This window comes from Accipiter gentilis, chromosome 28 (assembly GCF_929443795.1).
Source record: "Accipiter gentilis chromosome 28, bAccGen1.1, whole genome shotgun sequence".
Lineage (NCBI taxonomy): Eukaryota > Metazoa > Chordata > Aves > Accipitriformes > Accipitridae > Astur > Astur gentilis.
In genome coordinates, this window is record NC_064907.1 from 20,324,252 (window position 1) to 20,344,211 (window position 19,960).

A 19,960-nucleotide genomic window follows, 5' to 3' on the forward strand; every position below is an offset into this window, starting at 1 on the left:
CAGTCACCACCTTGGGGGGGGTACTGGGGAGGCAGTGACCAGCTAGGGGGGGTACTGGTTGGGGGGGAGCCGCGACCACCCTGTGGGGTGCTGGGGGGTCAGTGCCCGCTTTGGGGGGGTACAGTGCCCAACCTAGGGGGGTGCTGGGGGGGGGCAGTGACCAGCTGGGGGGACTGGGGGGGCAGTGCCCAACCTGGGGAGGTGCTGGGTGGGAGGGAGCCGCGACCACCCTGTGGGGTGCTGGGGGAGGGGGTCAGTGCCCACTTTGGGGGGGCGCAGTGCCCACCCCGGGGGGTACCGGGGGGGGTGCAGTGCCCAGGCCGGGGGGTATAGGGTGCCGGGCCGGGGGGGTGGGCTCGCTGCCGGCGGGGGACGCCCGCTGGCGGTGCCGGTGGGGGCGGCCGGGGTCTGAGGGGGCGGCCGGGCCGGGGGGGGGGGGGGGGGGGCGGCGGGCCGGGCCTGGCCCCGCCCCGGGGCCGCAGTGGCTGGCGGCGAGTCCGCGCCCATTTCCGCCGGCGCGGAGCCCGGCCCCTCGCCCCGCCGCGCTGCTGGGCGCCCCGGCCCCGCCGGCCCTGCCGCTCCGCCGTCCGGCCGCCTTCCCTCCGGCCCTCCCGGCTCTCCCCCCCCGCCCGCTCCGGCCACCACCGGCAGCATGCCGGGCGAGGCGGCGGCCGCGCTGGCCATGGGTAGGTGCGGGACCGGGGCGGTGGGGAGGGGGGGGGGGGGGAAGGAGTCGATCCGGTACCAGCCCCCGGGACATCCCCAGCGGGAGCGGGGCGGGGGACACACACACCCCCCCACCCCCCCGGGGATTTCGCTCCCCCAAACTTTCTCAGCAGTTGGGACGGAGCGCGGTTCCCCACCCAGCATCCAGCATCCCGGAATGGGGTCGGGGTTTTAATAACGGGGGAGGGGGGCGTCCCCGGGGTCGGGTTGTGAATCGGTCGCTTCTCGCTCCTTAAATCCCATAAAAAAAGCGTTTGGCTCCGGTCCCTCCCGGAGCTGGTCCCGTAGCCGCTCCCCGTTGGTGGGAACGCGCCTTCGCCACCGACTCGGCGGTACGGCCTCGGCGGGAGAACGAGCCCTCCGGTCTCTCCTTAATTTTAGGGTAGGGTCGATTAACGAGAGCGTATCGCTGGGGCTGCCGTGAGCAGGGGGGGGACGTTACTCGTATGCCCCTTTCGCTGGGGTAAGGGGCGAGCGGGGGGTACGCGAGGCTGGACCTGGGTGATGCTGTGGACGGGACGGGACGGATCCGGACACGCTGCCCAGCCGGGAATTGCGATGACCGTAGAGGTGGGAGAGCGCAGACCTGGGTGATGCTTCGGTACCGGGCAAGGTGACCCCCTCCCCGGGCCGGGGCTGATGCAGGGGGGAAGCACTTGCTGGACCTCGGTTGGGTTTTTTTTTCCGGCGTCCCAAAGGAGAAGGGTTGGGCGTTCCATTCCCGGCCGGTGTCACCGGCAGCACCGGGGCTCTGCTGCTCCTCGCCACGGCTCCGTGGTCGAGCCAGGGCTTGGGTCGGGGTGGGGGGGACCGAGGCGGTGCCAGCCCAGCGGGAGAGAGGCTCTTTGCAGCACTTGGGTTCAGGAAAGTAGCCGGTCTTGGCCCCCCTCCAGCCTTCCTCGCTGGCGCTGCCTCTTCGGCTCTGGCACGGCCGCGCCGAGTTGCCTCCTTGCTCCGTTCCTCCGGCACGTCTCTTCCACCGAGCATCCCTCGGGCGGGTGGGTGGGTGCCAGCCATCGTGGGGCGGGGGGGGGGGGGGGTCGGTTACTTCAGGGGCCACGTCCCTCCTCGGTTCATCCGGAGAGTCCCGCCGGCTCGGTCTGGGAACACCCACGTCCCCTCTGCTCCCTGCTGCTTTGCCGCTCGTGTGGCTTTGGACCTCTCCGGCCCCGGTGGTCGCCCTTCTCAGGGGGTCTGAGCCGTGGGTTTCCCACTGGGATGGGCACCCCGCTTTCCCCAATCGCCCATCCAGGGCTGATGGCCGCTCCTGGCCTCCAGACCAGGTTCGGTCCAAGCCTCCGCGGCGCCCCGGATGCTGCGGGGGGAGAGGAGCCCCTTATAAACGGGATCGGACCAGCAGATTGGAGCATCCGCTTAAAATACCGGCGGAAAAGGGAACCTCCTTTGGCCCGACGTACGTGCACTTGACGGCTGCCAAGGGCTGATCTGCGAAGCTGAGGGGAAAATCTGAGCCAAGCGGATTAGGTGGGAAAACTTGGGGCAGGGAACAAACCCCAGCGCTAACCGGGAGCTGCGCACGAAGAGCATTAGGAGAGGCTGGGGGCGAGAGGAGTTGAGCCCTTCGCTGGTGGCTGGTGGTGGAGGAGAAGCGGAGGCTGGTAATTAATGTCGCCTCGGGGACAGAGTCGTTAAGCGCGTGTTTCTCCATCAGCGAGGCTTGGGGGTCCATCAGCAAGTCGGGTGTCTCCTGCCGGGAGGCTGAGTTCAGGGGGGGCTTTGCTGGCTGGGGGTGATGGCAAGGAGACCTTCCCAAAGCGGGGAGCCAGGGGGTGGGTGGGGATGGGGTTGGGGGGGGGGCAGCAGCCTGGCTGGTGTGGCCCAGCGCCGGCTTTGAAATAAAACCGGAGACGGCGTGGGATATGGTCTTTCAGGTTCGGGGAGAGAAGAAAGCTGAGAACGGGGCTGGGATGGGATTGCCAAAAACCAAGCGAGAGCGGCTGCTTGGGACAGCCGGTGGACACAGCCCCGCTCTCGGGGGTCCCAGTTTGGCCGGTCAAACCAAGGGCACGGATGCTCCGGGTCTCCGTAAGGTGCCCGGTGTCCCCACGCCGGCTCTCGGGGAGCTCACCGCAGCCCTCGGCCAGCGTCGGAGATGGAAAACCGCTGCCGAGGGGCGAGGGAGGTGGGGCAGTGGCCAGGGGCGACGCGGTGGTGGCACGGGGAGAGCCGGGCTGCTTCCTCGGCCGGGCTCCTCCGGCCAAAGCGGCTTGAACGTGAGCAGGGTGTTATACCTGCCGGCGGAGAGAAGCAGGGAAGAGGCATCGCCAGAGCTGAGCGGGGTCCCGGCAGGAGGACGGAGAAGCCGGAACGCTGGAGGGGATGATACGGCCGCCCTGTGACACGAGGATGAGCCATTTCTCAAATAACACGTGATTTCCTCGACGTGTGGAGGTGCGAGTATCGGCACGAGCAGGAGCGGGGCAGGAGGACGGAGCATCTTCCAGCAACGAGCCTGCCGGCGGCAGCAAAATAAACAACACCTGGGAGGAGACGGGCTGCCTCAAATTCAATTTATATGGGAAGAAAATCCCCGGGGGCTGGCCGGGTCTGCCGTGGCGTGGGGAAAGGTGTGGCAAGGACCGACGGGGAGAAGCCGAAAGGAGCGAAGCTGCAGCGATAACTAAAGCCGCCGGTCGCTGGGTGGTTTGCCGGCTGCAAACCCCAAGGGCTGGCACATGGTTTGGCCTCTGGCCCGTCGCCTTTCTGCATGATGTGATTAAACCCGTGGAGGAAATTGGGTCAAACCCAGCGAAGGGGCTGCTGGCCTCGTCTGGCTTCGCACCCCGGGGTCGATCGAGCTGCCCCAGGAAAGCCTCTTAGCTGGGGGCGGGGGGGTCCCCGGTCGATGCCGCCCCCCGCGAAGGGATGGCTCGGCGGAGGTTGTTCTGAGCCTGCCCGGACCTGCAGCCCCCGGGGTTGCACGGGTAGTTCTGCTGCACGGGGTATTTCTGCCGGGACGGGGTATTTCTGCCTGCGCAGAGCCCGCCGCGCCCGGGTGTTTTGCAGCGGGGACCCCGCTCGCACCGCGGGGGTGCAGCCTGCGGGTCCTGGGGAGCAGCAGCAGCAGCAGCAGCAGCGGCTGCAGGTCGGGCAGCGTTTGCAGGCAGCGGGAGACAGGGCAAGGGGAGGGGGGGGCTGGGGGGGTTCGTTGCAGCACCCGAGCTCGTGTCGAGGCTGGATCCTGCCCCGCCGTGGGGACGCGGGCAGGAGGAGCTGGCCGGGGGGATGCAGGTTGTGCTGCACGGTGGGGAGGGGGGGGGGCTGCACGGCTGGCACCCCCACCGGCACCCGCCCGGGCAGGGGATGCTGTCGGATGAGCGAGCACGTGCCTATCGTACGTGCAAATAACGGGCCGGTTTCAGGCTCCTTCCTGGCTTTAAACACAATTGCATTTTTCTTTTAAAAAAAAAAAAAATCGTAAATCTTTGAGTGATTTTTGGGTAAAACCCCCCCGAGCCGTCAGCCAGCCTTCCCGGCTCGGGGTGGGGGGCACACGACACGCGGTCCGGCTGACCCCCGTCTCTCTGGCCTCTCCGCAGGTGTGCTGCTCGCTGCGTGCCACGCGCTGGAGAACACGACGGCGGCCTGGAGCGGTGAGTTTGCCGACGGGGACAGAGCCGGCACGATCCCGGGGTGGTGGTGGAGGGGGGGTCACGGGGCGGCCGCCTTGCCGAACTGCCCGGGAACAGGCAGCAAAGCGCAGGCATGGGTAAACCATCCTCGCCCCGAGCGTGCACCGGATCAGCCGGAGGGATGCTCTCGCATCCCATCCTCCGCCCTGGGGTGATAAGGGGTCCCCAGGTGGGATCCTGACCCCGCAGGTGCTTTTTCCCCAAGGGAAAACTGGGAAACAGGCCTCTGCGGTGGGTATTTCTCGTGCACCGTGGGGGTTTTTTGGGGGGGGGGGGGGGTGGTGTGCTGAATCCTGGCACACGGCCGCTCAGCACGCGGGGAAGCCTGGTCTCGTTAACCGTGCCGCAGGTCCCGCGGGGAAGCTGCCGGTGCCTGACGCCGGCTCGCGGCGGCACCGAGTCGGTCGCACCCAATAAATCGCCTCATTCATGAAAGCGGCACAATGGACTGCAACAGCCAAGAGCCCTTCGCGTCCCCCGGCACGGCACGGCGCGGGGGCTTTGCCCACGGTGGAGATGTGCCGGCTGCGGGAAGGGCCGTTGCAGGCAAGCGTGGGAAAAAAAACCAAACACCAAACCTCCTTTTGGGGCTGGAAAACGGGATGGTTCGACGGCATCGGTTGGGAAGCGTTGAAGGAAACGGTGCTACCGCAGCGCCGGGAGGCTTCGGAGCAAAACCCGGCGGCGGGGCAAGCGTCGGCACCGCTGAGGACGCTGGCAGCCCCTTTCCCGATGGATGCGTGCCCAACCCGGGGTGGGGGCTGGAGGAAAGGGGCTGCTCCGAGGGGCGCAGCGCCGGCTGGGGACAGCCCGGGGACGGGGACGGGGTCCGTGCGGGCGGCAGGAGCGCGGGGCTGCGGGAGGATGAGACGGCTGCAATGTGGCCGGCAGCTGCGAGCGCGCCGAGGCTTAATGCAAGCCAGGACACCCCGGGAGCCGGCGCTGGATCCGGGGACGCGCTGCCGGCGGCGGGACGGGGAGCAAAGGGACACGCAGCCCCGTGCAGCCCTGCTGACGCTGTTGCTGGCGGTGCTGCAAAAACCGGCGAATTTGGGGGAGCTCGGAGCCCGGGCTGCGGCAGCGGGGATGTGCAAAGCTGTGTTTGGGGCTCGGCTGTGCGGGTTAAAACTCCGAAAAGGGTTGGTTTTGTGGAGATGTTCAGGCCAGAGGCAGGAGTCGGGGGAGTCTGGGCTCTCCCAGGGTAAAGCCGTCCCCGGGGAGGGAGGTGTCGGGGTTTTCCTGGCGAGGGGCTGCACCAAGGCGCGGATTTCGGCAGCGATTCTCACCGCGAAGACCAAATCCCAGCTCCCGGCTCCCCAGGGATGCTGCCGTCAGCTCCGACATCTCCAAACGGCCCACCGATGCCTCTCTCCCCACCGCCGGAGACGAGGACATCGGACCACCGCTCCGGCACATCCCCGGCTGAGCCGGCCGCGCTCCGTCTTTCCTCGCTTCGCCTCCTCGAAGACCCGGAAGCATTCGGCAGACGTGGGTTTAATTACCCCGGCCTGCCATAAATTCACGGCAACAGGAACTTGAGGTGGCTTTGAAACGACAGCGATCGGATGTGCTTTATACCCGGGCTAATCCGAAAGCAGGATATTTGTTTTCCGTCTCTGCTGCGGAGGATAATTTAAACCAGCGCGGGATGTAATGGAAAACAGCATCCCCGGCAAAGCCACCGGGGTCCGGGGCTGCAGCCGGCTCCGCCGTTACTTAACTCTCTGCTCCTCCATTTTAAACTTTAAGCTCTTTAGGAAATTCCTCTAGTGCCGATGAGGCTTATTTTCAGTGCTGGTTTAAGTGGGACCCGTCTGGGCTCCTTTGGGTGGTCCCGGCTGGGATGCGGCTGCTGGACCGCATCCCACCCAACGACCCCAAAACAAACGCATCCAGCCCTAAACCAGAGCAACCGACCCACCGTCGGCGACGCCTGGGTCGCTGCCGGGCCAACAAACGCCCAAAAATGCCGTTTTCTCCTTGTTTTTCCTCCCAGCTCCGGGCCCGCCGGTGGCGGCAGCGGTGAGGTCCCACTTCAACGACTGTCCCGACTCTCACAGCCAGTTCTGCTTCCACGGCACCTGCCGGTTCCTGGTCCAGGAGGACAAGCCAGCGTGCGTGTAAGTGCCGGGAAAAAAAGAAAAAGAAAAAAAAAACCAAACAAAAACCTCGGGCAATTCAAATCCAAGCGGGTCCTTCGTCTCTCCCGGGGGAATCCCCCAAAAAAGTGGGGTCGCCCCTGGTTTTGCCGGGCTCCGAGCGGCTGCCCCGGTCCTGGGGCTGATGCTGATGCCCTTCCCGTGTGTGTGTGTCCCCCCCACCGGTGCAGGTGCCATTCGGGGTACGTGGGGACGCGGTGCGAGCACGCCGACCTGCTGGCCGTGGTGGCCGCTAACCAGAAGAAGCAGACGATCACCGCCTTGGTGGTGGTTTCGGTGGTGGCCTCGGTGCTGCTCATCGGCGTGTGCGTGCTTATACAGTAAGTACCGGGCCGGGGGTTTTGGCTCGGCCGATTTGGGGCAGGATGCGAGCCGGGGGGGGGGGGGGGGGGGTGTCGAGACCCCCGCAGCCCCTGACCATCCCCTCCCCGGTCCCTTGCAGCTGCTGTCGGCTGCGGAAGCGATGCCAGTGGTGCCGGGCACCCGGCGGTGGCCCGGAGAAGCCGGGTGGGCTCCTGAAAGGCGGCGCGTCCTGCTGCCACGCCGAGACGGGTAAGGGGGCCGGGGGGCACCGCGGCGGGTCGCCGGCCGCCGGCGTTCCCGGGGTGTAACCGCGCTCCCCGTCCCCTTCCCCGCAGGGGTCTGACGGAGCCGGGGGGGTCCCGCCGCCGCCGCCGCCGCCCCCCACCCAGGAGACCCGCGCCGGGGACCAGCGCAGCATCTCTTCTCTGGTTTTGGTCTTTTTTTTAATTTTATTTTTGGTTTTCCCCTTTATTATTATTTTTTTTTCTTTATTTTCCCCCCCCTACACACACACGCAGAAGACGGCAAGCAAGCGCCCCGGCAGGAGACGCGCTCGGCAGCCCCGTAAGCGTGCCGGCAGCGGCAAAGCGCTGGCAGAGCCGGGCATCGCCCCCGCTGCAGAGCCAAACCCCGGCCAGGCAACATGGAACTGGGGTTTGTCTTTGGGTTTGGGTCTGTTTTTCCTTTTTCTCAGAATTTTTTTTTTGTTTGTTTTAAACCAGAACCCCCCATCCCTGCAGGATGGGGCTTTATTTTTCTATAGAGACAGAAGCTCCGGCGAACCCTCCGCCTCGGCAGTCGCACAGACCGTGCTCACTTTGGGGACAGATACGAGCTTTTTATTAATAATAAAATGAACCATAATCCTAGGAAACCTCCTCAGGCCGGTGCTCTAACCTCCCGGTGCAGCGTTAATCTTTTCCGTAGTCTTTATCATAACCAATCGGAAGCTTTTTTGTTTGTTTTCTTTGGTCGGTTTTGTTTTGTTGGTTTTTTTTTTAAGTCATGGTAATTCTCATGTCTTCTGTATATGTTGCACTGAAAGTTAATATTTAATGTTTTAATTTATTTTGTGTGGTTAAATTAATTTTGATTTCTATAATATGTTATTGTGATCAGCTGTTCTTTTTTCCCCTAATACCTGGATTATAGTTATTTAAGTGATATAAAGGACACTTTTTCAGAAAACTCACCTCTCGGGCCTTTTTTGACGGGGGCCGGGGGGGGGAGGAATATTTGCGAAGGAGTTGCTGGGTCCCGGGGATGGTTGCAGGGAGGGGGAGTGTACCCAGGGTGCAGAACTGATACCCTGGTGATGGGCTCAGCCCCGTCCCCCCACGTTTCCAGCCCAAACCGTGAAGCGAGGGGGGAGGGAAGGATGGATATTGGGGTTGATTCCGTTCCCGCTGTGCGGGGAGCAGGGTTGGGGAGGGGGGGGGACACCAGCCCCAGCTGGGGCACATCCCAGTCCCTGGCTCTGTCCCGTCCCCCCCACCTCAGCCAGCAGCAGCAGCAATTTGGGGACAAACACTCCCATTTCACAGCAGGCTTTTAGTCCCTTTTTTTTTTTTAATATTTTGCCATTAACAGCAGCGGCAGCCCTTGGGGGTGGTTGGGGGGGCTGCAGCCCTCCGAGGCAGCAGCCGCTGGCGCCTCCCTTGGTGCTGCTCCCCCCCTGCCTGCAAACAGACATCCCCGAGGAGCCGGGGGGGCCATGCCCGGGTGCTGTGCCTGGGTGCTATGCGGAGGTGGGGGGGGGTCGCGTGTGTGCGCACACCCTTTCCTCTGCACACCCACCGCCGGCCCAGCTGGTGAGCAGGTGCCGGAGCGGATACGGCCTCGCTGGGGCTGGGGGGGCCAGGCAGGCAGCGCCGATGTTCCCCCACCCGTGGAGTCACAGTCTTCATCCTGCCCTATGAGACCCCCCCAGCACGGTGTCAGCCTCCCCCCAGACCCAGCCTGACCTCAGTGTGCCGGGCTGGGAAATGGGCTAAGGCGGGAGCAGGGTGGTGCTGGGGTCGGGGGGATCCCGGATGAGTCGGGAGCAAACTGCCGCTGCTGCAAAGCCTGGCCGGATCCTGCCCTGCGTGGGTTATGGGCACGGGGGCGGCCATGGGGCTATTTTGGAAGCGGCCGCTGGGCCCCCCCCAGCCCTGTTAGTTATGAGGTGCTGGTTCTTCGCTGCGGGGTATAAATGGAGCAGGTTTTTGGGGGGAGGGGGTCGAGCCCAAACCCTGCGCAGGTCAGGTCCGGGGGGCACATCCCCGAAACCCCAGCGGCGCAGGGACGTGTTTGCAGGGACGCGATGGGTGCCCTGCATGGGACCCGAAGCGTTTTGGCCGGGGAGGCCTGGTGGGGGTTGCACTTGGATGCATCGTGGTGCAAGCGTTGCAGGGCAGCGCATCATAGTGCAGGCACTGCATCCCGGTGCAGGCATTGCATCCCGGTGCGGGCATTGCACCATGGTGCAAGCGTTGCAGGGCAGCGCAGGCAGCGCATCATGGTGCAGGCATCGCAACCTGGTGCGGGCATCGCATCATGGTCCAGGCATTGCATCCCGGTGCAGGCATCGCATCATGGTGCATTGCATCCCGGTGCAGGCATTGCATCATGGTGCAGGCACTGCATCCCAGTGCGGGCATCGCAATCCTGGTGCGGGCATCGCATCCCGGTGTGGGCATTGCATCATGGTGCGGGCATTGCATCCCGGTGAAGGCATTGCATCATTGTGCAAGTGTTGCAGGGCAGCGCAGGCATCGCATCATGGTGCAGGCATCGCATCCCGGTGCGGGCATCGCATCATGGTGCGGGCATTGCATCCTGGTGCAGGCATTGCATCATTGTGCAAGTGTTGCAGGGCAGCGCAGGCATCGCATCATGGTGCGGGCATCGCATCCCGGTGCAGGCACTGCATCCTGGTGCGGACATTGCATCCCGGTGCAGGCATCGCATCCCGGTGCAGGCACTGCATACCGGTGCAGGCATTGCATCCCGGTGCAGGCACTGCATCCTGGTGCGGACATTGCATCCCGGTGCGGGCATCGCATCCTGGTGCGGGCATCGCATCATGGTGCGGGCATTGCATCCCGGTGCAGGCATTGCATCATTGTGCAAGTGTTGCAGGGCAGCGCAGGCATCGCATCATGGTGCAGGCATCACATCCCGGTGCAGGCACTGCATCCCGGTGCAGGCATTGCATCCCGGTGCAGGCACTGCATCCTGGTGCGGACATTGCATCCTGGTGTGGGCATCGCATCCCGGTGCGGGCATTGCATCATGGTGCGGGCATTGCATCCCGGTGCAGGCATTGCATCATTGTGCAAGTGTTGCAGGGCAGCGCAGGCATCGCATCATGGTGCAGGCATCGCATCCCGGTGCAGGCACTGCATCCCGGTGCAGGCATTGCATCCCGGTGCAGGCACTGCATCCTGGTGCGGACATCGCATCCTGGTGTGGGCATCGCATCCTGGTGCGGGCATTGCATCATGGTGCGGGCATTGCATCCCGGTGCAGGCATTGCATCATTGTGCAAGTGTTGCAGGGCAGCGCAGGCATCGCATCCCGGTGCAGGCATCACATCCCGGTGCAGGCACTGCATCCCGGTGCGGACATTGCATCCCGGTGCGGGCATCGCATCCCGGTGCGGACACCGCATCCCGGTGCGGGCATCGCATCATGGCGCGGGCATCGCATCCCGGTGCGGGCATCGCATCCCGGTGCGGGCATCGCAGGGCCGTGCGGGCGTCGCTCGGCGGCTCGGTGCCGTCCCCCGCCGTGCGCCCGCGTGTCCCGCCCCGTCCCCCCGCCCCGGTCCCGCCCCCCCGCGGGGCGGGGCGGGGCGGCGCGGGGCCGGGATGGCGGAGGCGGCGCAGACGCGGGTGCAGGCGGCGGTGGAGAGCGCCGTGCGGGGGCTGGAGCGGGAGCGCATCCGCGGCATGCAGGTACCGGGGGCGGCGGGGGGGGGGGGGGGCACCGGGCCGGGCGGGGCCGGGCGGGCTCCGGGCCCCGCGGGGAAAACGCCGTTGCCGCCCCCCCCCCTTCCCCGCCCCACGCCGTGCGTGACCCACGTGTGTGCCCCGGGCAATGCCTGCCCCCCCCCCCGTGCATGTCCCGTACCCGCTCGTCCAGCCCAGCCCTCTGCTCCCCCCACCCCCTTCTCTGTGCGTGGCCCTTACCCCCCCCAGCACGTGCCCTGGGTCCCCTAAATATGCCCTGTGCCCCCCCCAGCACGTGCCCCGTGCCCCCACACATGCCCTGTGCCCCCCAGTGCATGCCTTGTGCTCCTACGCACACCCTGTGCCCCCCCAGCATGTGCCCTGTGCCCCTACACATGCCCTCTACCCCCTAAATATGCCCTGTGCCCCCCCAGCACGTGCCCCGTGCCCCCACACATGCCCCGTGCCCCCTAAATATGCCCTGTGGCCCTAAATATGCTCTGTGCCCCCCCCTCAGCACATGCCCTGTGCCCCCTAAATATGCTCTGCCCACCCAGTACATGCCCTGTGCCCCTACACATGCCCTATGCCCCCTAAATATGCCTTGTGCCCCCCCAGCACGTGCCCTGTGCCCCCTAAATATGCTCTGTGCCCCCCCTCAGCACATGCCCTGTGCCCCCACACATGCCCTGTACCCCCCCAGCATGTGCCCTGTGCCCCCTATACATGCCCTGTGCCCCCCCTACACATGCCCTGTCCCCCTCAGCACATGCCCTGTCCCCCCTAAATATGCCCTATGCCCCCCCGACGCCCTGTGCCCCCCCACCATGCCCGGGCAAGCCGCACGCAGCTGCAGGCTCAGGGCGCAGCCGGCTCCTCGCAGGGTGCTCGCCCAAAGTGGGTGGTGGGGATTTGCGGGGGGGGGGGGGGGTCGTCCCCGCAGGCTGCACCCTGCTGACCCCGTGTCCCCTCAGGGCGCCATGTTCCGGTGCAGCGCCCGTTGCTGCGAGGACGACACGGCCTCCATGCAGGAGGTGCAGCGATGCATCGAGCGGTGCCACGCGCCCCTGGCCCAGGCCCAGGCCATCGTCACCGCCGAGCTGGAGCACTTCCAGGTGAGACTTGGGGGGGGGGGCGTTTTGGACAGACGGACGGACAACCGAAGGGGTTGTACGGGGGAACCCGCTGACCCCGCCGTGTCCGTCCGTGTGTGTTGTGTTCCCCCCCCCCTCCCCACCGTCTTCCTCACCCCACCCGCGCAGGATCGCTTGAGCCGCTGCACGCTGCACTGCAACGACAAGGCGAAGGACGCGCTGGAGGCGGGGGGCGCGGAGGCGCGGGTGCGGGGCCAGCTCGACGCCTGCCTGGTCGCCTGCGGGGACGACCACCTGCGCCTCGTCCCCGCCATGGCCAAGAAGATGAAGGACAGCCTGGCCGCCCTCCAGCAGTAGCGGGGCGCCGGGGGGGACCCCCCCCGACCTCGACGCGCTTTATTAAAGGCGAGGTGCCACGTTCTAACCGCCCGCGGGTGCTGCGGGGTTTGGGGGGGGGGAACATGGAGGTCTTGGGTGCTTGCAGCAGCACCCGTGCTGAGGGGTGAGCCCTGGGCTGGCATGGGGCTGCTGGGGGGGGGGGGGCGGGGGGCTGCTGCCCGTGCAATTTGGGTGATGCCGGTGCAGGTGCAGGGTGATGCGTGTCTGTGTGTGCCAAGTGGGGGGGGACACACACGTCCCCTGCTCGTCCGCTATATATTGGGGGACGCTTGCACACACGCTGGGGGGGGGGGGGGGGTGACCCGTGTTATGCGCTGCCAGTTTGGGGGTGCCCGAGCGTTGTGGGGGCGGCCCCCACGCGTGTGCAAGGGGCGGGCCGATCCCCAGCAGCCTGCATGGCGTGGGGCGGCCCCTGCAAGGCACGGAGTGACCCCCTGTGCCCCACGCACGGCGTGGGGGGGGGGGGGGGTGTGAGCCCCGCGGGTGTGCAAGGCACGGGGTGACCCCCGCCATGTGCGTGCACGGCACGGGCCGTAGCGCCTCGTGTAGCCCCGCCCCGCCCCGCCCCGCCGCGCTTTCCGGCCCCTCCCTCCTTCCCCTCGCCGCGCCGCTACTCGGAGGAGTGCGGTAGCGTTCCCGCGGGCGTTGATTGGCCGCGAGAGGCGCCGGGAAAGGGGAGGGGGCGGGGAAGAGAAGGGCAGGGCGCGGTCGCTATTGGCTGGCGGAGGAAGGGGTGGGGTGGGGTGAAGGTACGCTGAGCGGCGCGGTGACGTCAGAGCGCGGCGCGAGCGGCAGCGTGAGGGGCCTGGTGGGCTGTGGAGACGCCATGAGCAAAGCGCACCCGCCCGAGCTGAAGAAGTGTGTCTGGGATACGGGAACGGGATCGGGATCCGGACCGGGGACCGGGGAGGCGAGAGGGAGGAGGGAAGGGAGAACAGAGCCGCGGAGCCCGCCGTGATCCGCCGGTATCCCGGCGTGCACCGCGGGCGCCCCGGTGTCATGGCGGCGGCGAGGGAAGGCGGAGGGGGGAGGTGGTGGGATGTTTTTCCATTTCTTTCCCCTCCGGTGCTGACCAGCCGCCCCCATCTCGTTGCAGGTTCATGGACAAGAAGCTGTCATGTGAGTGCCGGCCGCCCGGAGCTCCTCCCGGCCCCGAGTTCTCTTTGCCGCGTGTGTCTGCGCCGGGGCGTGGGGTAAAAGGGCTGCGCGGCCGTGGGGGAGCCCCCAGCCCTCCCCTCGTGTCCGTTCCCCCCTCCTCGACCCCCTCATCCCCCTCTGCACGGCGGTCTGCAGCACGGGGGATACGCTGGCTGCCTGGGCTAGCGCTCCTGCCCGGCGAGGAGCGGGCCCAGAGTAGTTTCAGGCTTCAAAACCCGTTAATTTGGGGCCGATATTAATTTAAAATTCGCATTCCTAAACTCTCAGGGCGGTCGTTTCTTACCACGCTGGATGCGGCGCTCTGAACGCTTCCGATTAACATAAAGACTTTCACTCCTCTCGGCCCCCCGCTCGGTTGCAGAGCTGCGGGTCCGGTGAGGAAAAACCCAAACGCTGGCATTGGGCGGTCTCCTTCTTTAAACGGGCTCCGTTTCTTGTAGTGAAATTAAATGGCGGCCGACATGTCCAGGGGATATTGCGGGGCTTTGATCCCTTCATGAACCTCGTCATCGATGAGTGCGTGGAGATGGCGCCGGGGGGACAGCAGAACAATATCGGCATGGTGGTGAGTGCTGCTGCAACGAGTAGAGGGCTGACGCCTCCCGCACCAGCCCGCAGCTGTAGCTGGCACGTCTGTAAAACGAGCTCAGTTCTCGGAGGCGGACGTGTTTGTTTACTGCAGTAGCGTGGAACAATCCGCGGGGTTTTAGAGTTAAAATTGGTCGGCGTTCGCCCTCACGGGGGAATTCGCTGCAGTTTTTTGGCACGGCATCGGCTTTGGAGGAAAATAATGTGGGGGGCCGGGCCAGGACGTGCGGTGCTGCAGAGCGGTGGGCAACGGCGTGCTGCATCTCACCAGCTGCTCTGAACTTTCACTTTTAGGTAATACGAGGGAACAGCATCATTATGCTGGAAGCCTTGGAACGAGTATAGCGCTGGAGAAACCTGCATCGTTACCAGCCGTGACTAGACCCAACCCACTTCTTTTGTTTACTCATTGAACCTGCCACGGGGCATCCCTGAGCATAATCTTATTTTTTTGTTTTGTTTTGTTAAATAAATTTTGTAATGGTTGCGTAACTTGTGTCAGTCGTACTTGCTTTTTTGGGTAACGGGGCAGCTGAAGCGCACTGGTTCTTCAGCACGGTGGGGGCCGTTGTTAATTCTGCTCCCGATAGTTTTAAAGCTCTGGGAAGGCTTTTGGGAAGCTTAATTTATATAAGTGGATGCTAAATCGGCGCCACCTTTGGTGTCCTTCCCTTTAGCGTCTCGGAAAGAACGAGCTACAAAGTTGTGTCGTGTTTGTTCAGTGGGTTATTGGTTCTCAAGCGGGAGGAAAATGGTAACGTTCCCCTCGGCGAAGAGCGACGTAGAGTATTTGTGCCAAGCTGGGCTGCCTGAAAGTAGGAATTTTTAAATTTTTTTTAATCACGATTTTTACTCTTATTTCTGCATCACAGAGTTATGGTGCAGGAATCAAAGCCTGTGGGGTCTGAACTGACCCAAAAAAGCCTTTGGATCTTTCTCCTAAATGGGAGCCAGGCAGAAACTGGCCTTTTTTTGGTCTGCTTGTGTGAGCACGTGAGCTTCCACTTACAGGTCCCTGTTGACAGAGGTGGTCTTTTTTTGTCACCGTATCTTTAATACAGAGGGCTAAGCGCTTTCTCAAGCACCACAAAGGTAGAAAGTGAGCTTTGGGCAGAGCTCAAAGGGTTTGCTCAGAAAATTTGACAGCCGCTACCTGGAGCGAGGGCTACAGCCCCGCCCTAGGTGCGTGCCATGACCAGGCATCTGTCCGACACCACGAGTACAAACCCTCAGCTTGCTTTTCAGAGTTCCCTGACCTGGCGCAAGGAGTGCCCCGCAGCGGGAAGTCTGTTCTGCTGGGATGGAAAGCGTTTTGCGGGGGGGATAACACGAGCTGTGAGTACAAGAACGTCTTTTTTAGCTTTTTATCACTGCTGCGTCCACGGCGGCGCAGCGAGGATGCGGCTGGACGACGAGATCCGTCGGGTGGCTGAGCACAGAACAGCCGTACGCTACCTCAAGGCAACGGTGCCGGCTTCCTTTCCAAACGGTGCATTAGTTTTTATTTGTAACGGCAATATTCAGACACAGTCGAGGTATCGCAGCGCTGTTAGATACAATTAAGGGAGACAATGTTCTCACGAAAAGGGTTTTTACCTACTCGGACCTAGCGGTGCCCCGCTGCAGGGTCAGGTCATCTAACTTATTAACTCTTTCAAACATTGACAAAGCGATGGACAGCAGTGTTTTTGCTTGCTTACCACTCGTTTTGGCAATTCGTGCGCTCCCAGCAAATCAGCTCCCCCCCCCCCCCGTAAGCTACAGTACTTGGTCTGGAGGCAAACTACGAACGCAGCCCCAATTTCCACTGCGCTAGTCCCACCCCAAGGAATAACTACTTGATACACCCTTCAGAAAGTAGCTGAGGCAGAGAGATTTACAGTCAAGAAGTTGATTTTCCCTGCCTGAAACGACGTCCAGACAGGGAAAGCGACGTGCGCGGGTTAATCACAGTGATGCGGATCCTGAGTTTGGCAGACTCCTTGCCGTGGAGGGCACTTTTGGGGTCAATATGGCATTTAAAACTTCTTTTTTGATCTCACTGAGGGATAGACAGAGGATTTTGTTTGAGGCAGGGTCAGCTCCCTTGGGAAGCTTCCTCCGCCTTTTCACTGCTGTTCTAGTCTGTCTTGAGCTGGCTGGGTGCCCCCTTTCAGGGACTAAGCAAGGAGTTCCGCTTTCATGAGCTTTAATTGTGGCTAAGCGGTTACGCTACGCGATCCGTATCTCTGGAGGTTGTAGTGCGGACGCTTCTGCGAGCACCCAGCCGTGGGCTCCCCGGGGCTCAAAGCTCCGTTTTCAGCTTCTCGTGCAAATCTTCCTGGTCAATCCTGTCCGCATTCCCGTACCACCGGTGGTAAGCGAGCAGGGCGGCGTTTTTGGCTGCGATGGCGCTCATCTCCACGGCGCTCGCGGCCCGCTCGATGCCGTTCAGGTAGTAGATTTTGTCGTGGAGGATGATGGGAGGGCATTTCTCCGGGGGGCTGTAGCGGGGGTACGCCAACCACTTCTTCACTTTGACGGAGTCGTAGGAGGAGAAAAGCAAGTTAAGCTGCTCTTTGGTGAGCACCTCCTTTGAAAACACCTTCCAGACGGCCGACTGCAAGGGCAGCTTTCCTTCGCCGCCCACGTCTTCCACGGGAGACACCACCCCCAGGCTATTGATGAACAATTTGGGATTCTCCGTAGTGAAGATGGCACCGAAATGAAAGGCGGATGGGTCCCGGTAACCAAAGAAGGAGGCGTTTAAGCGTCCGTGCACGAACGTCGTGACAGTCTGGTGGTAAGGATTTGGGAAGTCTGGGACGGGAGGGTCAAAATTCTTGAAGGTGACGTTGGCCATTTTGCGGCTCAATGGAGCAGCGATGACAACGATGTCGTACGTATCCCCCGTTAGTCCCGCGGTAGTGTTGTAAGTGACCTGGTAGAGCTTCACCGGGTCCCCTGGGGAGAAGAGCTCGGTTATCCCACTCCGTGGCTGGAGGAAATCCCCTTTGTTCCTCTGACAAACACATCAGGCTTTTAAAAACGCCATCCCGTTTAGGCCGATTATGCCTTTTTGCGAGAGCTGAGGTAGCTTTATAAACTAGTCCCAGCTTAGCTGAGGGAGCGCTGCGAGCTGGGGCTTTGAGCAGGGCCCAGTTTTCATCTTAAAAGACTAAGGAAGACCCCATCTGTTGCGTCGGTCTGCCAAGGGCTGCAGCTGAGCAGCGACGGAGGCCGACGTCGGTCTCCAGCTGCTGGAGCTTGCCGTTCCCCTCCCCACCAAAGGGAAAGCAAACCCAACTCACCTGTGGGTCTGGGTCTGATTTTTGGCTCTATAGACAAAACTGTACCAGGGATAACTTCAGCTTTGGAGGCGTAGATAAGGCCAGTGCAGACAAGTTTGTTCCCCCCTTTTACCGACCAAAGGCCCGACTCCACCCCTGCCAGAGAAACGGCACCTACAAGGAAACCACGTTCGTTAGAGCAGCTTGTTCAGCATCATTCTGTAGGAGAGCATTTGAAACAGAAAGGGGAAAATTAGGGGGAAAAACCCCATCCCTTTGGGGCACAGAGCTTGCTGAAGGCCAGGGCTAAGCCGGTCGCGTTAGCCAGCACTTTGTCGGAGTAAGGCCGTAACCCAGCACGGGAGGTACTGCTGCACGGTACCAGCCCAGGGAGCAGGAATCCCAACCCGCGTGAAGAGGACAAGGTCCGTGAGACAGACGTGGTGGGAGGTTAACCCACTAAACGCTCACCTACGAAACTGTTGATGTTGACACCTTGCCCGTAATTGACTCTCATGGCTGGACAAACCATCTCATTTATGAACTTATGGGAGAAGCCCGCTTTCTGCATGGCTTCGTCGATGGTTTGGTTCAGCATGCGGATGAAGTCGTTCCCTCCGAGGGCGTGAAGTAGGCGCTCGTTACTGCTGAAGGCGTAGTCATGCGTCTGGTAGCGATAGATCCTTTAACCGGAGATAAGAAATAGGTGTTCGGTCGCTGTTAATTAATTCTCTTTGTTGCCCTCGGAAGCTGCGAAGGCTCTCACAGCGCGGCTCCCGAGAGCTTCGCAGCCCTTCGCGGGAGCAGCAGGGCTTGTGCTTCGAGCCGAGCTCTAGCCTAAGCAGTACCTGCCTAAGTAGACCTGGACCTTCATTACGCATGTACTGATCTTTCCTAACAAAAGCACTTTTTGCACAGTTATGAATTTAATTCTCTTATCGCTTATCTCGATCTTTTTCCTTATAAAAATGATTGGCAACAGAGAGAGGGCAACAGGAGTCTCCTTTCTCAATGGCGATGGGATGATTTCACTGATTTTTTTTTTTTTTTTTTTTTTTTTAAACTCGGCAGCAGGTTTCGTGCCTTTTCCCGCAGCCGCTTTCCCACCTTTTTCCTTACAGGGGCCCGACGTACCGCATGAACTTGTCCAGGATGTCCTCCACCCACATGTACATTCGCAGGGGGTTGAGGCCGTAGTGCCAGAGGAGCTTGAGAAGGTTGACGATGTACCAGCTGCTCTCCTCGAAGACGAACTCCTCTCCGTTATAAATGCCTACGAGGCTGCCGTGTGCTGGGGCAACCGAGAGGCCTTGAGGAAAGGGGTAAAAAACCAAAAAGGTAATTTAATGAAAGGTAGAGCTTGCGTCAAACCAAACTATATTACGCCTCAATTTTAACTTCCCGAGACAACCCAGCTTTGCATTGCTAAGGGTGAGCAATTAAAGATCGGATCCCCAAGATGTGGAAAGGGGAATTAGTTCTTGACCAGGAGCCAGGTAGTTATCTGCGGTGACTTTTGGACCTTTAGGATGGTATTAATGCATCCCCTGGCGGTGGGGGGTCCACCTTCCGTCGGGATGGGGGTCTCCTTTTCCCGGGGCTGGGGTACCACAGGGAGATATTGGGGAGGGATATGGGGGGGGGGGGGGCGGATATTGGAGAGGGGGGATATGGAGAGGGAGGGATATTGAGGGGGGGGAATATGGGGAGGATATCAGGGAAGGTAGGGGGGCAACCAAGGCTTGTTCTTTACGGGGGTGTCCCCCCAGGAGAGCGGGAGAGCTGGACCCAGAGCATCCCTGGGGGGGGGGGGGGGGGGGGGGGGTTGGGGGGGGGGGATGGTCCCCGCTCACCCAGCTCCTTGACGAAGTGCTTCATGTGCAGGTTGAGGGGGTGAAGGACGGACCCCCCCGCCTCGTAGCCGGCCCCCTCCACCTCCAGCGTGGCCAACCGGCCGCCCACCGCCGCCTTCTCCAGCACCTCCAGCCGCACGCTCCTCCCGAACTTCTGCCGCAAGAAGTAGGCGGCCGCCGCGCCCCCGATCCCGCCGCCGACCACGGCTGGAAGAACCGGCACCGGCCGTCAGCGCTGCCCCCACGGCACCCCGCACCCACACCCCCACCCCGCCGCCATACCGATCTTGCCGGGGGCATCGCGCTGCTGCGGCCGGCGGCCCGGGACGGGCGGGCAGAGAGCGGCGAGGAGCAGGAGGAGGCGGAGGGCCGGCATGGCGCTGGCTCGGCGGGCGGGGCCGCCCTGTCAGCTGGTTCCCGCCGCGGCGGACGGCGGGGGGGGGGGGGAGGAGGACGGAGCCGGGCAGCGCCATGAGGGCGGGCGGGGAAAACGCGCTCAGCGGCGCCGCTGGTGTAGTGGTATCATGCAAGATTCCCATTCTTGCGACCCGGGTTCGATTCCCGGGCGGCGCATAATTTTCCCCCCTCCTCAAACCCTGCTTTTAAATCCCTTAGTTGTTTTTTTATTTATTTCCCGCCCCGCCGGGGTGAGGAAGCGGCAGCGCCGTACCCCGCTGTCACCGGGGGAGGCGTGATCGTTACCGGGAGGAAGGGATGCGCGGGTGTGTGCGGGGCTGCTGGCAGCGGCGGGGCGCATGCGCGGCAGCGGGCGGGAAGCCGCATCCGGAGGTGGTGCGTCTGTCTCCCTCCCTCCCGCCTCCCT

General features: G+C 62.9%; 4 protein-coding genes and 1 non-coding gene across 5 annotated transcripts; 4 read left to right on the plus strand and 1 right to left on the minus strand.

The window, feature by feature from the left end:
• Positions 1-625: 625 nt before the first annotated feature.
• Positions 626-8,006, plus strand: TGFA (transforming growth factor alpha). The gene is made up of 6 exons (XM_049831257.1): positions 626-686; positions 4,287-4,340; positions 6,376-6,499; positions 6,709-6,858; positions 6,981-7,090; positions 7,177-8,006. The coding sequence occupies exons 1-6, from the start codon at positions 653-655 to the stop codon at positions 7,182-7,184; spliced, it is 480 nt and encodes a 159-aa protein (XP_049687214.1). The 5' UTR covers positions 626-652; the 3' UTR covers positions 7,185-8,006.
• A 2,658-nt stretch (positions 8,007-10,664) lies between these two features.
• On the plus strand, positions 10,665-12,227 carry FAM136A (family with sequence similarity 136 member A). Its single transcript, XM_049831259.1, has 3 exons — positions 10,665-10,782; positions 11,751-11,891; positions 12,039-12,227. Exons 1-3 carry the CDS (start codon positions 10,696-10,698, stop codon positions 12,225-12,227), a joined length of 417 nt encoding a protein of 138 aa, XP_049687216.1. The 5' UTR covers positions 10,665-10,695.
• A 776-nt stretch (positions 12,228-13,003) lies between these two features.
• On the plus strand, positions 13,004-14,507 carry SNRPG (small nuclear ribonucleoprotein polypeptide G). Its single transcript, XM_049831261.1, has 4 exons — positions 13,004-13,127; positions 13,366-13,388; positions 13,868-13,992; positions 14,310-14,507. Exons 1-4 carry the CDS (start codon positions 13,096-13,098, stop codon positions 14,358-14,360), a joined length of 231 nt encoding a protein of 76 aa, XP_049687218.1. The 5' UTR covers positions 13,004-13,095; the 3' UTR covers positions 14,361-14,507.
• A 983-nt stretch (positions 14,508-15,490) lies between these two features.
• On the minus strand, positions 15,491-19,526 carry PCYOX1 (prenylcysteine oxidase 1). The gene is made up of 6 exons (XM_049831216.1): positions 19,420-19,526; positions 19,138-19,344; positions 18,419-18,593; positions 17,756-17,967; positions 17,306-17,458; positions 15,491-16,958 (listed from the first exon to the last, which is right to left on the minus strand). Exons 1-6 carry the CDS (start codon positions 19,511-19,513, stop codon positions 16,300-16,302), a joined length of 1,500 nt encoding a protein of 499 aa, XP_049687173.1. The 5' UTR covers positions 19,514-19,526; the 3' UTR covers positions 15,491-16,299.
• A 113-nt stretch (positions 19,527-19,639) lies between these two features.
• On the plus strand, positions 19,640-19,710 carry TRNAG-CCC (transfer RNA glycine (anticodon CCC)). Its single transcript has one exon. It is a non-coding gene; the product is annotated as a tRNA-Gly (tRNA).
• Positions 19,711-19,960: the final 250 nt, after the last annotated feature.

Excerpts from the sequence above, each read along its gene's own strand:
- PCYOX1 (XM_049831216.1), bottom strand. The coding sequence starts at position 19,513 with ATGCCGGCCCTCCGCCTCCTCCTGCTCCTCGCCGCTCTCTGCCCGCCC. Across the intron at positions 17,459-17,755 it reads CAACATCAACAGTTTCGTAG|GTGCCGTTTCTCTGGCAGGG; the intron begins GTGAGCGTTTAG and ends GTTTCCTTGTAG. Across the intron at positions 16,959-17,305 it reads AATCAGACCCAGACCCACAG|GGGACCCGGTGAAGCTCTAC; the intron begins GTGAGTTGGGTT and ends TCTTCTCCCCAG.
- FAM136A (XM_049831259.1), top strand. The coding sequence starts at position 10,696 with ATGGCGGAGGCGGCGCAGACGCGGGTGCAGGCGGCGGTGGAGAGCGCC. Across the intron at positions 10,783-11,750 it reads AGCGCATCCGCGGCATGCAG|GGCGCCATGTTCCGGTGCAG; the intron begins GTACCGGGGGCG and ends GTGTCCCCTCAG. Across the intron at positions 11,892-12,038 it reads CCGAGCTGGAGCACTTCCAG|GATCGCTTGAGCCGCTGCAC; the intron begins GTGAGACTTGGG and ends CCACCCGCGCAG.
- SNRPG (XM_049831261.1), top strand. The coding sequence starts at position 13,096 with ATGAGCAAAGCGCACCCGCCCGAGCTGAAGAA. Across the intron at positions 13,389-13,867 it reads CATGGACAAGAAGCTGTCAT|TGAAATTAAATGGCGGCCGA; the intron begins GTGAGTGCCGGC and ends CGTTTCTTGTAG. Across the intron at positions 13,993-14,309 it reads AGAACAATATCGGCATGGTG|GTAATACGAGGGAACAGCAT; the intron begins GTGAGTGCTGCT and ends TTTCACTTTTAG.
- TGFA (XM_049831257.1), top strand. The coding sequence starts at position 653 with ATGCCGGGCGAGGCGGCGGCCGCGCTGGCCATGG. Across the intron at positions 4,341-6,375 it reads CACGACGGCGGCCTGGAGCG|CTCCGGGCCCGCCGGTGGCG; the intron begins GTGAGTTTGCCG and ends TTTTCCTCCCAG. Across the intron at positions 6,500-6,708 it reads GAGGACAAGCCAGCGTGCGT|GTGCCATTCGGGGTACGTGG; the intron begins GTAAGTGCCGGG and ends CCACCGGTGCAG.